The 16,985-nt window shown below is 51.4% G+C and overlaps 1 protein-coding gene across 4 annotated transcripts; it reads right to left on the bottom strand.

Annotated features, from left to right (window-relative positions):
• Nucleotides 1–672: 672 nt before the first annotated feature.
• RIN1 (Ras and Rab interactor 1) lies at nt 673–14,928 on the bottom strand. Of its 4 annotated transcripts, none has more exons than XM_053278099.1 (6): nt 14,351–14,928; nt 12,071–12,251; nt 10,999–11,113; nt 9,944–10,016; nt 9,323–9,414; nt 673–4,287 (listed from the first exon to the last, which is right to left on the bottom strand). In XM_053278099.1, the coding sequence occupies exons 2-6, from the start codon at nt 12,248–12,250 to the stop codon at nt 3,614–3,616; spliced, it is 1,134 nt and encodes a 377-aa protein (XP_053134074.1). In that variant the 5' UTR covers nt 12,251; nt 14,351–14,928; the 3' UTR covers nt 673–3,613. The 4 variants fall into 4 exon arrangements, with proteins under 4 accessions (XP_053134074.1, XP_053134076.1, XP_053134075.1 ...); XM_053278101.1 differs by lacking the exon at nt 14,351–14,928 and adding an exon at nt 14,117–14,270; XM_053278100.1 differs by lacking the exon at nt 14,351–14,928 and adding an exon at nt 12,922–13,415.
• Nucleotides 14,929–16,985: the final 2,057 nt, after the last annotated feature.

The following is a 16,985-nucleotide window of genomic DNA, read 5'->3' as shown; positions in this document are numbered from 1 at the left end:
AAGCTGCCTGCAAACCCCCTACCATACCAGAAGGAAGGTGGAACAGAAATGAAACCCATCTATAGTTGTAAGGGTCATTGTCAATATGGCAGTTTGGGACCCATAAGGACTAGGCACTTGAAGCCAGCATGGATAGGTGGGGAAGTGGTTGCCCTCTCTGGAAGAGACATTGGCTTTGCTTCCAATGGAGGAGAGCTGGACTTGTGGTAGCAAGCATAACTTGTCCCCATAGCTAAGCAGGGTCTGCCCTGGTTGCATCTGAATGGGAGACTAGAAGTGTGAGCACTGGAAGATGTCCCCCCCTCTTAGAGGATGGAGCCACTCTGGGAAGAGCATCTAGGTTCCAAGTTCCCTCCCTGGCAGCATCTCCAAGAGAGGGCTGAGAGAGACTCCTGCCTGCAACCTTAGAGAAGCCACTGCCAGTCTGTGAAGACAATACTGAGCTAAATGGACCAAGGGTCTGACTCAGTATATGGCAGCTTCCTACGTTCGTATGTTCCCTGAGAGGTGTTGCCTTTTGTTGCTGGATTATGGGGATGTGGGGGTTCCTTTTGAGCAGCTTTCCAGTAAGATTAATTTGAACACAGAATCAGAAGGCACTGCAGGAGCTAACTGGCATCATCAGATCCAAGCAGGCCAGCATCCCATCCAGTGATGACAACTGCATGTATGTATGAATGGATGGATGGAGTTTTATTTCGGACATCAACCAGAACAGACATACAACTCACAAATTTCCAAACATATAATTACTCCCCAATTAAACCTAATACATAATACTTATGCATAGCTACTCAACCTGTAACTATGAGCATTAGATCTAAACATAACCTACATATATATATATATAAAACCCTCCCATACTGTTTCCGATTCTAATGAGGCGACCATCTTCTTACTCACTCCACTTACCATGGAACAGAACTTAGCAACATTTAAAGATATCACATCATTTAAATTAAACAGAAAATTTACATGACAAGTCTCTGGACACCTTCGGTAATCTTTGAGAAAAGGGAGCAAATAATAATGAAAGCCTCTCACACAGAGAAGGCACTTAGCTGCATGAGAAGAAAAACTTGAGAGAGGAGAGGAGCACAGACAAACAGGGTCTCCCCAGGATCCTTTGTGGTAGCCCTGCTCATTTTGGATGAATCCTTAGTTTGAGTAGTGACTCTGCTGTGGAAAGGCACTCACTGTATTTTGCTCAGACATACTTTCTTCCCTTGAAGATTGAGTTCAAGGAAACCAGCTGTCTTTGTCTGCCGCCCAAGATGGCTGTGCAGAGTGCTGATTGGCTAGCTCCCTGTGCCATCATGAGGCCACCTTCCCCGTCCTCCTCCAAAGGAGCTTTTCAGCATTAAAAAACAAGCAAAACACCAAAATAAAAATACAGCAAAGCAATGTGGAATGCGCTCCCTGCTGAGACTGTGGAATGCGCTCCCTGCTGAGATAGGATCCTCCCCATCTCTGGCAATTTTAGAAAAACACCTGAAAACCCATCTCTTCGCCCAAGCTTTCTCAGCTGCCTAAATTTTCTTAGGTTTATTTTTATCTCTGGTTTATTTTTAAATTTTTAAATTGTTTTGAGGGTTTTTTTGTGCATATGTTTTTAACTTGTTTTATGCTATTGTTAACAACCCAGAGATGAAAGTTTGGGGCGGTGTACAAATTTGATAAATAAATAAAATAAAAAATAAATACTGTTGCAATGCAAAGGGTAGCCACTAGAGGGCACACCTTTGCCACAGCAGGAAAACATTTTCCTGGTGTGGCAAAAAAATTGGGCTCACTCTGCTGAGGAAATATGTGCCAGGACTCCTGGGTTTTGATTGTCTGAACACCCCACCCCACCCCACCCCTTAAGCTGGCCGCTCCAGACCCAAAAGCATTAAGAGCATTCAAGAGTTAAAAAAAAGAGCAACCAACTTTTCATCCTGTTCTGCATGGGATCTAGAGGAAGATGGAAGGAGAAAAGCTTAGGGAAGGTTCATGGAAGCAACATGTGGGGACTCTGGGGGGCAGCTTTTGAAGTGAGCTTCAACTGGAGGGCCAATTTCCCCACACATGTGCTGCACACATTTAGGGCCTGGAAACTAAATAAATTCAGTGGAAATCAACCCAGGAGGCGATCTTTGAGGGCCGTCTGCCTTTTGAGGGGAAGCGGCATGGTGTAAATAGTGTGTGTGTGGGGGGATTAGCAGCCCCTAAAGTTAACACAGGGAGAGTAAAGGCATGTGTGAACGCAGCAGGCTGGGCTCCAGGGAAAACCAATGGAAGGAGAGCTTTAAAAGCTAGTCCCGTGGAGTCCTCAGGTTTGCTTTGCCCTGCCATCCCAGACATTCCCTTGCTTGGCAACAACCAAGACAGCTACCCATCTTCAGAAAATCCAGCTTCCACCTCTAGAAGATGTCGGTGAATGACCATCCCACAGAATCCTCGCAGGTCTGCAAGGGCAACTTCGGTTGCAGAGCTGTGGCTGGCTGTGAGGCTACAAGATCAGTTATTGGCCACCCTGACGTTGGTTTGACTCCAATATCTGTCTCAGGGATGCAGCTCGAAGTGCCAGAGCACTAGGGGAGAGTCACCTCTCTCCTCCCCTCCCTGCTCCCCAAATAATTCCCCTCTGAATCTCATGCTGAAGTTTCCTACCTGGGAAATTCCTCTGCCACACTTGGCACGAGAGTCCCACCTCTAGTCAGGATGCACAACAAGCACAATATGCAATCAACCTGTGGAACTCACTGCCACAACGTGTGATGGCCACTAGCTTAGATGGCTTTGAAAGGGGATTAGACACATTCACAGAGGAGGAGAGAGCCCTCAACAGTGAATAGTCATGATAGCTAAAGGGAACCTCCAGGTGCACAGGTTTCCAGGTGCAATGCACTTGCACTGACTATTGAAAGAGTAGGCTAGACAGGGAGTGGAAGGGGTTCCTCCACCTGACAAGGACCCTGGAGCAATTGTTCCATGGTTCTCAGATTACTGTTGTGGGCTAATTTTTTTTTAAAATTACATTTTGCATCATTAACATTTTATACCATTGTCCAATGCGACCTCTTGAATTTTCGAAGGTTTGCACATTTTGCTTCTGAAATTCAGCCTGGAAGGATAATTAATGTGTTAGGGCACCAACTTGCCCAATGCTTTTTTCGTTTTTACATTTTTGCTCCTGAAAACCCCGCGTCCAACAGAATCCATAATAGGGAACACAGAACAAAACGCAGGCGGACACAACATTTTAAAGTTTTGCAGCCATTTGAAGATTCCCCTCCCCACCGGCGCTCCCTCTCACAGGGATTCCCAGATGTGGTTGACTACAACTCCCAGAATCCCCAAGCAAAAGCCGTTGCAGCTGGGGATTCTGGGAGTGGTAGTCAACAACATCTGGAAATCCCTGCTAGAGGGGACACTGCGGCCCCCACCCCAAATTCTGTCCATTTGTCTCAGGATAACTGAGAAGTCCTGACTGGCCAGACTTTGCTCCCTCTGGAAAGCTTGGATCAAACGCATCCATCTCCTGGTTTGTCCATCAGACCTCTTCCTCGGGGAACGCCCAGGAATCCTGACCCTCGGCCGCTTCAGCAAAGTTCCACAGAAGCATCTGTTCTCAAGAAGGCTCGGAGGGTGAAATCCTCCCGCCTCTTACTCCATTACCCAGTGCGCCCCATTCTCGGGCTGGGGTGCCCCAGGGAGGATCGTCGGGGTCCCCTTCCTTGCCGCGTCCTTCTGGCTGTTCTTCCTCCGTCACTTGTAGCAGCTGAGCAGAGCAGGAGATGGGGATGAAAGGGGCCCCACGCTGACCCACGGCCTCTTTCTCCTTGGCCCCCTGGTTGCTGCTGGAGGGTACGCAGTAGGTGTCCAGCCGCGCTGTGGCCTGTGTGGAAACTTGAGGCGGTGGCTTACTGTCTGCGGCACGACTTCCTCTACCCAGGGCAGGAAACTGGGGTGCCCGGGACAGGGGCTTCTTCTTCCCAACGGGGATGGGGGGCGGGGGGGCAGCCGGCGGGGAGAGGGGGCTGGCGGCCTCCGTGGACACCCGCACTTTGACGCTGTTCTTGAAGTGTTGCCGCCGGACACCCACATCCCGGGGCGACAGTCCAGCAGGCGAGGGGTTTGCAAAGCCGCAGGCTCGGGTGGGCTTTCCGCGGGCCAGTTCCTCACCGCTCGGTCCCTGGGGGTCGGCCCGGGCATCCCGCCGAGGGTCGGGGTCTGCATGAGACACGGGCACTGGGGGCGATGGCCTGGAGAGTCCCTTGGCATTAAGGGAGGAGCTCCAGAATTCTGGGGGTGGAGAGAGAAGAGAGGAAGGCGGGGTGAGACTCCCTGCCTCTCCGGCTGTGCTCCCTCCAAGCGGGCCAGGGACATGGGGCGGAGCGTTTGTGCGACACAGGAGGGCTTCCCAACCATCTGTGGCCAATACTGCTGCCGCCGCCTACTGAACGCTCCCCTTCGCCCACCTTTTGCCAGACTGAGAGGAGAGGATGGAGGGCAGAAGCCCCTTCCGACTCTAAAACCGAATGACTTCAGGCCGGCTCAACGTAGGCCCTGCAGCTGTTTTTGGACGACGACTCTCATAATCCCCAGCCCCAGGGGCCAATGGCCAGGGATTAGGGAGGTTGTAGGCCAACATCTGCAGGAGAGCCGAAGCAGAGGAGGCCTGCTCTAAATAAATGACTTGGATCCCCATCAGGGATGCTGCACCGAGCGGGAGGTTGGACTAAAAGACCTCCAAGGCCCCTCCTAGCCCTCAGATGCGATGGTGTCCCCAGTTGCTGGGCAACCAGAGGAGCAATTCCAAAATCTCCTCTCTGGGTTAGCCACAACAACAATGAGCTAAAAAAAAAATCTCAGCCCCTTCTCCTGGCTTTGCAACATGGCAACTGGAACAGAAGCAAGAGAGAGTAATCAAAGCAAAATTAACAGTCTCTGTTCTTTTTTGAAAGAATAGCAAGCCAATTATTGTGGATTTTGAAGGCTGCTGCCAGTGTGTGTGTGTCGGGGGGGGGGGAGGTGTATAGCAGGTCAAGGTGGCCTGGGGGAGGCATACTCTCCAGTGCTTCACAGATAAATGGGAGGAGAGCTGGCCTTGTGGTAGCAAGCTTGAATTGTCCCCTTTGCTAAGCAGGATCTGTCCTGGTTTGCATTTGAATAGGAGACTATAAGTGTGAGCACTGCAAGATATTCCTCTCAGGGGATGAAGCCACTCTGGGAAGAGCAGAAGGTTTCAAGTTCCCTCCCTGACTTCTCCAAGATAGGGCTGAGGTTCCTGCCTGCAACCTTGGAGAAGCTGCTGCCAGTCTGTGAAGACAATACTGAGCTAGATAGACCAGTGGTCTGACTCAGTAGAAGGAAGTTTCCTATGTTCCTAAAGATGACAGCCTCACCTTTTATGCATTTCTCCAATAGTATGCTACATTCCTTTACCCTGCAATAAGCCCCTCCTTCCTTGATTTAAAACTAAAGATGGTGTTTGTTCTTTTAGTGAAAGGTATCGTTATGTGTCCACTCTCCACTTCTCCAAGTGGTGAGAAGTTCCAGAGGATCAGCGCTTACTCTGGCTTCCTTTGGCAAAGCAATTATTGGAGGCTTGTGGTGTCTTCACAATACATGGTTTATAAACGTTAGTGTTAGATCAGGTAGCATCAGCACCCAGAGAGGAAACCCTGCACCCCAAAGCACTTCAGCTCTCCTCCTAGTTCTTCATTCTATCCTCTCTGAAGCTCAGTCTATTTCCATCTCGCCCCTAGATTGATGCTGCTGCTATTCCTTTTCACTGACACCCCAGGAAAGGTAGATGAAGCACCCTGCATCCTTCCATCCAAGGGGTAGGTGCCACCTTACAGGCCATTAACACCACATTCAGGAATATTATCTGGCCGCCTGGACTGTTAGCAAGTGATCTAAATGAAGGGAAATTATTTAGTCCCAGCTCTCCGCAATTCCTTCAATCTAGGTTCTTCCCATCCCATTTGGAGAATCTGCAAACAGCATTAAACCGCCCAGAGCCATTTTTGGAAGGGCAGTACGTAAATTAAATAAATAAAAATAAATAAATGCAAGTTCTTTTTCAGTATATATTTCAGGTAACAAATGTCTGAGAACTGCAATCAAGGCAGATCAGACCTCAGACTCAGAAAGTCTTTTCAGCAAAAAGGAAATTATTAAAATCGTAACAACAATCTCAAAATCATTAGTGCAAGTAATATTCCCATTTTTTCTCCTATGCCTTACGTTATAAACTCTTTAAAAACTCTGTGTTACTCACCTATCCTCTCTCAAGATAGGTCACTGTTTATTTTCTGTTGACTTCTGACCTCTTTCTTGTTCAAGACAAAAACCCCAATCCCTTTAATTTGTCCTCTTTTTCTCTCATCCCTATACTTCCATTTTGACTTCAAAACCACTCGGGGTTGGGGATGGGTGGGTGGTGAATTTAATCTTGCCCTGTACTTGTTTCCCCCAAATTAGAGACACTCGAATTTGCGGAATTCATATATTTTTATTATGCTCAGCTTTATGTCAGTTTGCTGACTACTTAGGACTAATGCCACCTTTTCTAATGACCTCATCTTAGTCGAGACACTGTCCCTGTGGGACAACCATCCTCCACTTCCCCTTTTCTCTGTCCAGTTTGTACATTGTCTATCTTATTTCCTCATTGTTAGCATCAGGGTTCCTTGTTTACCCTTGTAATTCTACTTCCAGCAGTCAGCTAATCTTTTTAACCCTTACCTCATTCTAAATATGATATTGCTCAAAAATAGGAACATAAGAAGCTGCCATATACCAAGTCAGACCATTGGTCTATCTAGCTCAGTCTTGTCTTCACAGACTGGCAGCGGCTTCTCCAAGGCTGCAGGCAGGAACTTCTCCCAGCCCTATCTTGGAGATGCTGCCAGGGAGAGAACTTGGAATCTTCTGCTCTTCCCCAAGCAGCTCCATCCCGAAGGGGAATCTCTTCCAGTGCTCACACTTCTAGTCTCCCATTCATATACAACCAGGGCGGACCCTGCATAGCTAAGGAGACAAGTCATGCTTGCGACCACAAGACCAGATCTCCCCTCCTGGATATCCTACATCGTACCCATCTCTTGCTTATTTCTTTCTTAAATGAAACCTCTACATGCATGAGAACAGGATCAGCCAGCTCACAGAATGTGTGGGAAACTAGCTACCCAGCTTCTGTTTGAAAAACCCCAGCCAAGGAGAGCCCACCACTGCATGAGGCAGGCTGTTCCGCTGTCCAACAGCTCTTAGGGAAATTCTCCCTAAAGTCTGGCCTCGATTGGCTTCCTTGTGATTTCAGCCCCGATTCCCGTCCTGTCCTTGGGAGCAACAGAGAACAACCCCACCCCCTCTTCTATGCAGATGTTTTCAGAGATTTGAAAACAGCTCTCATATCTGCCCTTAGCCTCTTCTTCTCCAGCTGGTATCCATAATCATAGCCTCAACATTCATGGCATTATTGAAAAAACACAGTTCCACTCTCATCGCCAATCTGGAAATTCTATGCTAGGCTGTTAGAATGCAAAGCTGGCACCCAAGAGAGGAGAGTGGGATAGAGGGCTACCGGGTTGTGGGTTGAATCTAGCTGCCAGCCCCACTGCATGGCTGTTCTGCTGCTTGCCTACATCTTGCTTTAATAACAGGTCTTCACTTCGTTTTACTCTTTCTCCTTGAAATTTTTAATCTGCATTATTTAAATCTTTTAATGGTACCCTGCTCTGAGAAGCTGAAAGGGACTAAATATAACCTCAGTAAAATAGAATTAATTGTCTGATAAAATAGTACCAGGTACAGAGCTTGACGTTTGCAGCGTGCCAAATGGCAGGCTGAACACTGCACCATGCCTTAGCGTTCATGCGTACGCACTTATACACATGCGTACTAGGGAAGATGCATCCATCACCACCCCCACACTAGGAAATGCAACTTCTGGAAACCCGGGGAATGGAACCAACCCCTGAAGCATGGCAATTCTAGCAACTCACGCTAACCATTTAACAAGGTATCACATAGAATAATAGAGGTGGGAGGGGACCTTGGAAGTCTTCAACCCCCTGCTCAGAGCAGGGTGCTTTCCAAATTGCACCCTGTTCAGCAATAAACTGCTTCCAGCTTGGCAGGATCGTTCCGAAAACGTCAATCGCTTGCGCAACCCTCCTACAACGGGGAAATACAGCTCTCTCTTTTTGGCGACACACATGCAATGTTGTGGGACTAAAACACAAGGATCAAATCCAAAAGGAGGAATTGGAAAGGTGAACAGCACCTGGCTGACAATGTTGAAACACAGGCAGTACGGAAGCACACTTAGTGGACAGTCGTGACACTGTTGTAGGGTGTAATCTGGAAAGCGCCCAGGAATCTGCTACAGCATCCCTGATAGGGGTCTGTCCAGCATCACTCTGAAAATCTCTCACAAAGGAGAAACCGCCACTGCATGACACAGACTGTCCCACGACTGAACAGCTCTTAGAGTGGGGAATTCTTCCTAATGATTTTATTCTTCCTAATAAAAGGGCGGTATAGAAATCGAATGAACGAACGAATAATGTCCAGCTTGAATCTGCTCCTTTGTGATTTCAGCCCATCGGTCTCAGTCCTGCCCTGGACAACCACAGAGGACAATTCCACTCCGCCCTCTACGTGACAGGCCTTCAGATCCTGAAAGATGACTCTCATCCCCACCCCTGGCACCGTCTTAGTCTCTCTTCTCCTTGCTGCCCAGCTGCTTTAACCATTCACCATAGGACTTAGTTTCCAGATCTCCCACCATCTTGGTGGCCCTCCTCTGAACCGGTTTACCCATATCCTCCTTAAAATGCAATGCCCAGAACTGGACACAGTATTCCAAGTGAGGTCTGACCAATACACAGTGGAGCAGAACCATTACTGCCCATGATTCAGACACTATTGCATTGGCTTTTTTCGCTGCTGCATCACATGACCGGCTCATGTTCAGTTAGTGGTCTACTAACCTCTAAAAAGAACACATAGGGACAAGGTAATAAAGAAGAGAGGCTATGCCTGGTAAGAAGGGACAACTGGAAAAACTGGGGTGTGTGTACGAGGGGACCGGGGCTGGTCTGCTACCCAAGATCTTTTTAGCTAGAGATGTCAGGGACTGAACCTGGGATTTTCTGCAAACAAAAGCAGGTGTCCTCCCAGAATTCCCCTGGTCAAGGGTTGACCAAGGTCAGGCAAGGAAGCAGTAACTGTGGGGGGAAAGCTGCAATTTAAAGGAAGTTGCTGTCCAAGGAATGGATACTGTCTGGGGAGTCAGGGGAACTTTTAAACGGCTTAGCCCACTCACCAAGTCCCAGGTGTGCAATGGCCTCCAGCTGCTGGCAGGATGAGGCCTTCCAGATGGGCTGAGGAAGGCGCAAAGAGAGAGGGAGGATGTCCCTGAAGAGGGGAAGCAGAGAGAAAGAAAGGCTGTTGAGACTCCGTCTTGGCCTGCACTCGAAGCAGGCTCTCTTCTAAAGATCTGGTACTGAAATTGACAATTACGAGTTTTACACATGCCAGTTTTCAAACCTGATTTTGGCAAGGCACTTAAAAAAAATAAAAATCAAAGTTCCTTTAAACATTAAAAGAACCGTCTTGAGTCTGGCTGATCAGCGGAAAGGACGTGCACAGTCTCAACTTGGACCAATCGAGGGCATTTACACTCAGGGCCGGCCCACAGGTGGGGCGTGGGGAGGTGGGTGCCACAGGGGGCAGATTGGTTGCAGAAGGGGTGGAGGACGCCCCATGCCTGCTTGCTGACTGACATGAGGGAGGAAAGGGGTGGGGGGAGGCTCCCCCCTCAGGGACTGGGTTCTCCCCTGCCTGCCTCCCGCCAGCCACGACTGCTTGGAGGATTTCCTCAGACTGTTTCTCCACTTCCTCCCAGGGCCATGTCAAGGCTGAGGAGCACAGGACTCTGACTTACGGTGCTGAGCAGGAAGCGGCGATGAGATGCAGGAGGCTGGGGAAGGTCAGGTTCGAGCCCTCCAGCGAGATGGCTAGAGAAAAGAAGGGACCGGGGGGGAAAGGTGAAGAGGCACGTCTCCATCCCCTAAGCCAGAGCTAGGACAGATTGGCTCGCCCAAATCCTCCTTTGCAAAATTCCTGACTGTCCTCTGAATCAGTGCTGATTTTCTTACGTTTAGTGTGGGGAGAGCAACTATCCCTATTCAGCCTCACTGCATATTTTTAAAGTGGCAATTCTCTTGTGTTTAGCAGGGGAAGAGCAACTGTCCCTATCCAGCCCTGGCACAGTAGCCTTCCAGTGGCTGTTGCTGCTGGGGCTCTTTGCATTTATTTTTAGACTGAGAGTCCTTTTGGGACAAGGATCTATCTTATTTGATCTTATTTCTTTTTCTATGTAAACCACTGTAAGAACTCATACTCATGATAATATTAATAGTGTACTCGAAACCTTTCCTATCTGCTGGTGACTCCCTATGATATTTGATTTCAGTATCTGATAATTTCTTGTTGATACCTAATACTGTTTAACAGCAGATGCACAATGGCATGTGCATGGACTCTATGCTACCTTTAGGTTCATCAAGCATCCCGCTCTAAGCAGGGGGTCAGATTAGATGACCTCCAAGGTGCCACCCAACCCGAAAATTCTATGCAGGCTTCACACTTTCCCTTAAAAATTCAATTTAAAATGGAATGTTGCTCAAAATGGAAAGGTGGGCACATTTCAGACATCGGTGAATCTCCTCCTCGGCGCTCCCCAGAACCTGTTTCTCGGAGACAGAGTTCATCACTGGAGAATGCAAAGTTATAATAATGAAATGGGTGCCTCTCCTCATGTGCAGAGTGCCTTTCAGACACCTGAGATCAGAGACAGAGCTGCCAGGTTAGTTTTCCAGGCAGGCTTGAGTCCCAGGATCTTACCAAGATAATTTCGTTTACACAGCAGTCGTCACTAGAACATCTGCAAGCTCAGCATGCTGGTGAGGGAGTCCTGCGAATGCTCCTCAGGCTTACCTGTAGGCTCCTGGCATAAGCCATAAGTGGTGACGAATGCTGGAGATGAGTTGTCAGGAAGACGTAAGCAGAGAACCTGGCACTGCCGCGTGTTTGATCTCCGCACCAGAAATGTCTGTGGAGAGGGGAGGAGAGAAGCAGAAAAGTGGACTGAGTGGAGTGGACCAAGGCCACGAGTGCCAGCATTTTAAAAGCCTTTTTTTTAAAGTTTAAGACCTCAATTCCACAGAAAATTGAGCCTCAGAGAAAACACGGCCGAATCTCAGCTACGCCTCACAGAGACATGCACAGATCATACCCGTGTGCTCTGCATTAATCCAGAGTAACTGGTTCCATATTCACAATTGCCGGCAGATTAAAATCCCTCCCCACTCAATACGCACTGAAACAGTGGGGGAGATTGGGGTATCCAGACTTTGGACCTCTCAGACTGAGATGATCAGGATTACTCAGAGGCAGGTCTTCCACTTTGACTTTTCTTCTTATGCCTTTGATAGAGGCATGGAAGCAAGCGATTCAGCAGGTTTAGTCTCCCCCCCCCCATGAGTGTGTTTCCCTGTTATTAACAGCTCTGCCTGTTGAATTTCAGCCTGTCTTGCATGCAGAGGAGTCCTGATGGAAGAAAAAGTGGCAACCCAAGCCACTGAGGCCAGAAAGGTGCTTTGCGCATGCTCAGAAGCACTCTTCACCCTCATGGCTCCTCCTCCCTGTTGTAAAGCTGCAAATTAAGGCCTGCCCCTGCCCATCCTCCTGAGGGAAGAGGGTTGGTCTTGCGGTAGCAAACATGAGTTATCTCCTTTGCTAAGCAGGGCCCGCCCTGTTTGCATTTGGATGGGAGACTACATGTGCCAGCACTGTTAAGATCTTCCCCTCAGGGGATGGGGCTGCTCTGGGAGGAGCATCTGTACACAGAAGGTTCTAAGATTCCCTCCCTGGCAGCATCTCCAGATAGGGCTGATAAGGAGACTCCTGCCTGCAGCCTTGGAAAAGCCGCTGCCAGTCTGTGTAGGCAATACTGAGCCAGACGGACCAAGGGTCTGACTCAGTATAAGGCAGCTTCCTAGGTTCCTACCCCGGGAGGCTCTTGCTGCAAAATGTGGAGCGCAGTGGCTGAGTTGATGCCGAGCTGAAGCCAGACGGGCTGGGTGAGCCGTAACCGTCCCACGAGGCTGATCTTCTGGGGAGATGCCACTGCCCCACGCCGGGGGTTGGCATAGGGCTCCGGATAGTCGTATATGGGGTTGCCAGTCATCCTGGATTGGGAGAGAGAGAAGAAGAAATCTTTTAAGTACAAAGGAAAGGGGCACAGCCAGCAAGAGTGGTGGGTGGGGAGAAGGTAGCCGAGGGCAAGGGTCCCCAGCTTGAGGGCCCCAGATCTTGTTAGACTCCCATCACCCACCGCTATTTTGGTGGTGGGTGATGGGAGTTGTAGTCCAACCACATTTGGGGACCCAAGGTTGGGAACCCCTGCCTGAGGGGACCTGGCCCTATCTGGAATGGGGGAAGGAGGAGGCTGCTCTGCCCCTTAACCCGTGGTGGCCTCCCCTGCCGCTCGCCTCCTCGCTCCTTTTAAAAGCACAGGAGCCTCGCAGGCCGGGAAGGTGGCCACCCTCTGCGGAGGCACAGCTGGAAAGCCCAGGAGCTGAAAGAGCCGTCTCCGAACTGTTACAGAACACAGCGGGGGCGAGAGGGGGAGGAAAACAGGGCATGAATCAGCTCTCGATGGCTCGGTGCCACTGTAAGCGGCACCGTTTTTAGCAGATGATCGCGGCCTCTGTGCTTGCCCCACAGAGAGAAGAACCCCACGTCGATGGGCCCCACATTCAGGGAGGCGGGGGAGAAACCAGCCCCTCCGTCCTCGCCATCGAGAAATCCACATGCTCATTCCGCAGCCTCTCCCTTCTGTCTTCTCCCCACACGCACCCCCAAATGGAAACTGCAAGCTCCTTGGGGCTGAGACCCGCTGTCCTACTGCTCTGTGACCCGGTCAAGTGGGTGGCCGCACCAGCCGTCTCTGCCAGCAGCAGCAGCAGCAGCCCTCGGCCAGAGAAAGCGCTGCCACTGGAAGGAGGAATTCTTGACTCAGCCCTCCAGCCCTGCCATGGGGGCTGCCCCCTCACGTGGCACCGCACAAGCACGCAGGGTGGGGCTGGGATGGCCTCAGCCCTGGGATGAAGCGGGTGTTTGTGTGTGTGTGGGGGGGTGATTGATCACATGCAAGCAGACTGGGGGGGAAAGGGAACTTTTCCCTCATTCATCACATGGCGAGGGAGAGAGGAGAGAAACAGAACACGTTTTGCAAGTGGAGGAGGTGGGGGGGGTGTCTCCTCCCTGTCAATCAGAGCCGAAAATAGCTCCCCTCTGCAATTACCACTAAGCAGTATCGCCCCCTTAAGCTCAGGAGTACAGGCACCACACACCCGGCCCGCCCCATCCCAGCCCCCAGGAGCCATCAGACTTTCCTGCCTTCTGGGGAGAACCCAGGAGTCTGAGCCCTGCAAGCTAAGGAGACGCCACCAGACCCCCTCCCAAGGCCCGAAGGATCCAGACCCCATGCCATGATGCCTCTTCTCCCCCCCCCCCGCACCCCATAACTCCTAGATCCCCCTTCCGCCTCGGGAGAGACTAGATGCCCCAAACTGCGTCCAGACCCCCCCTTCCTCCCCTCATCCAAAGTAACTCTCACGCTAATTCACCACCACTAAACACTCATTAGCACTCTCGACCCCATAACCCTGTCTTGGAAATGGCGGGAGGGGGGCCACAACCACCCCACTCACCCCTGCCCAATGAGTACAAAGAGAGGGCTGTGGGTCTAGCCTGGAGGGGAAACGGACCCAGGGGTCCTGGCTCCCAATTCCGCCCCGTCTCATCCCTTCCTGTGCGCACACAGCACGGCCAGGAGTCTGGACTGAACGGGGTGCAGGGAGAGCTGCCGTCCAAAAATATATTTGGGGGATTGAAAGTCTGGGTTGGTTCTGGCGGGGGGGGGGGAGCTCCTCGGATGCTTGCGGGGGGGGGGCTGGCACGCCCCCACAGGACCCCGCAACTCCAAACCAATTTGGCTCTCACCTTCGAGCTCTACTGTCCTCCTCTGACCTATCCATGCAAACCTTACCTAGAGGCGTCTCCAGGGCAGCCGCCACTGCGAACAAGGAAATCGGCTTGCAGAAATAAAATTCAAAAGACAAGCCCTAGAAACCAAGTGGCCCCCGCAGGCAGCCGCCTCCAGGAAGGACGCCTGGCAAATGCAGACAGCCGGCGAGGCAAGGCATCCCCCTCCCAGGGCAGAGAGAGGACCCCGAGGAAGCCCCCCTGGGCAAGTTACCCCGCCACCACCAGCCCCGCTCACCTCCTCCTCTCGCCAGCGTCCCGGCGGCGGCGGTGAGCCCGCTGCTTCCTCTCTCATGCCCGGCGATCCCTTTTGCCTTGTGGTGCCCCTCTAGGCTGCCGCCTGAACACGTCGAGGCGCGACCCGACCGCAGGGCGAGGCCCAGGCAGGCAGCGGGAAGGAGGGAGGCCGAGAGGGGTGGGCACCTCGTGGCGCGGGATTCGGGCGCTCGTCGCAGGGCTCCTATCTGAGGATGAGCTCATCGGGCTTTCGCCACAGAAACTGTTGCGTGACTCCGAAGAAACACCACCACCACCGAGCTGCCTGCTTGCCTGCCTGCCGCCGCTCTCGGCTTCCAACAGCGGCCGGATGATCGCCGAACTAAAGGGCGCCTCGAGCACGTGCAGAGGGCTCTCTCCCTCTCTCACCCCTACAGAAACGCCCTTGCTTAGACTAGGGGAGTAGATTTTACGAAACTTATTTTTTAGGACGGCTCCACGCGCTTCTTGGGGCTGAGCCCTGGAACACAGAAAAGGAGCGCAATGCCAGGGAGCTGCTGCCCCACGACAGAGTCGGGCCATTGGCAGACATGGCCCGGTACTGACTGGCAGCCGCTCTCCCCCTTGAGCTGAGGGAAGCAACTTTATTATTTGCTTTCCTATGTCAACGGCTTTGACTTTTGTTGGGAATATATATATATATATTTGCAGTCGTAGTTGTAGCCCTGCCTGGAGACGGTGCCAGAGGCTGAACTCTGGATCTGCTGCTGCCAGCCAGGGATGGAACATGGGACCTCTGGCATGCAGAGCACAGACGCTCTGCCACTGAGCTCCCGGCTCAAGTTTCAGGGTCAGCTCGGCATCATAGCCTGGTTTTCAGTACCGGCACACAACTCCCAAACTACGCAACCAAGACAGGGAAATAAATAGGGACACTGCCCCGAGTGCAGCTTGGCCAGAGTTAAAAAAAGAAAAGAAAAGAAGGGGGTGTTATAAAAAGTTATGTAATATATTGGGAGTAACATCTTTAGATTAAATACGGTTTTCATTTCACCATGGAAACCAGCAGTAGGAGAGATGAGGAAGAGCCAGGAATGTTTACTTAGAGCAGAGCCCAAGATTGTGTTGGACTACAGCTCCCATCATCCACAGCCAACCTCTGGGGTCCCAAAACTAGGGATCCTAGCTTTCCACATTGGCAAGGGCTTGCAGCTGGAAGAGCACGATTGCCGCAGGGTGCAGCCCCACTAGCCTAGCCCAGTACAGCACACTCAGCCACTGAATACTGTGTGCACAAAACTTTGGAGAGCAGGACATGTCCCCTCCGCCGTGCAGAACTGCTTCAGATAGTCACAGTCTATCTGAGCACAGCAAGAATTCTGAACGTTAGCCACAGCAGGTGCCTTTGGGGTTGGTAAACATTTCTCCCTCTCCAGTCCTCGTATGTATAAGACTGAGACCGCAGGAACAGCTAGTCACAGCACGCTCGTCTCCAAACTTGCGAGAGAATAATGAAGAGCCTCTGAGCACGTGCAAAGTGTTTTCATGGTCAAGAGAATCCAGCTTCCACACTTCTGCAACCCAAGAGAGAAATGTCTAGACAGGAAGGGCAGTGCCCTCACAATGCCTTTAAGGAATGAAGAGTTGGCAAAGGACCGCCAGATAAAGCAGAAGTGTGGGGCCTAACCTGTGGTTCAGGATGTTCCTGGGAGGAGCAGAAGAACCTGGAGGGCCAGCAGGCATTCCTTGCTAAGGCAAACAGCCCCACCCTGCACACTCGAGCCCAAAATTTGTCCTGAGCGGCAGACCCAGCGGTGGCCAGAACAACAGAGCGAGAAAACCTCTGGGTACCGCTGCTTACCTGGTATCACCGAGTCATAGCAGGAACATCGGAAAGCCGCCTTCTGCTGAGTTGGACCCTGATTATACCGTCTACACTGACTGGCAGCAGCTCTCTGAGGCTGGAGGCAGGAGTCTTTCCTTCCCAGCCCTCCCTGGAGAGGCTGCCAGGGATTGAACCTGGGACCTTCTGCATGCAAAGCAGACGCTCTATCCATGAGCTATTATGGCCACATTCACCAAAACGAAAGAGAAAGGTGGGAGGAACATAAGAAGCTGCCTTATACCAAGGCAGGCCTTTCGTGCCTCTAGCTAGGTGTCGTCTACCCTGGCTGGCAGCAGCTCTCCAAGAACTTCTTCGTGGTGGTGGTGGTGGTCTCTGGGCATCGGCACACAGGGGTTTGCGCCTGCACAGAGCCACCCTCTGCATCCTTCCAGAGCGGAGTGGGAAACAGCTCCCCGCACAGTTGCTACACCTTCGGCAGCCTTCTCCCGATTTGCTGCCTGTCTGTGACAGATTTAAAGTTTACCGAGAGGCTTTAAATTCCCTTCGTTTGTTTCCATTTAGAGCAGCTCAGCAGGTATCCAGCCTGATCCGGTGGGCTTCCCCCTGCATGGGCTGAGGCCGCCGTCTCAGGGGTTCTTCTGGCACCCCCTGCCTGATGCCCCCAGCAGCCCCGCCCCATAGAGGATCCGTGACTGGCTGCTGCCCCATTCCCCTGGAAACATCTGAGGACATCCATCAACTTGGGCGGGAGGCAGACAGGCACAACTGTGGCCTTGCCAGAGTTATTCACCCCCATGGGCTATTTCAAGTA

Source organism: Hemicordylus capensis, chromosome 14 (assembly GCF_027244095.1).
Source record: "Hemicordylus capensis ecotype Gifberg chromosome 14, rHemCap1.1.pri, whole genome shotgun sequence".
Lineage (NCBI taxonomy): Eukaryota > Metazoa > Chordata > Lepidosauria > Squamata > Cordylidae > Hemicordylus > Hemicordylus capensis.
This window is presented reverse-complemented; position numbering and strand designations above follow the sequence as displayed.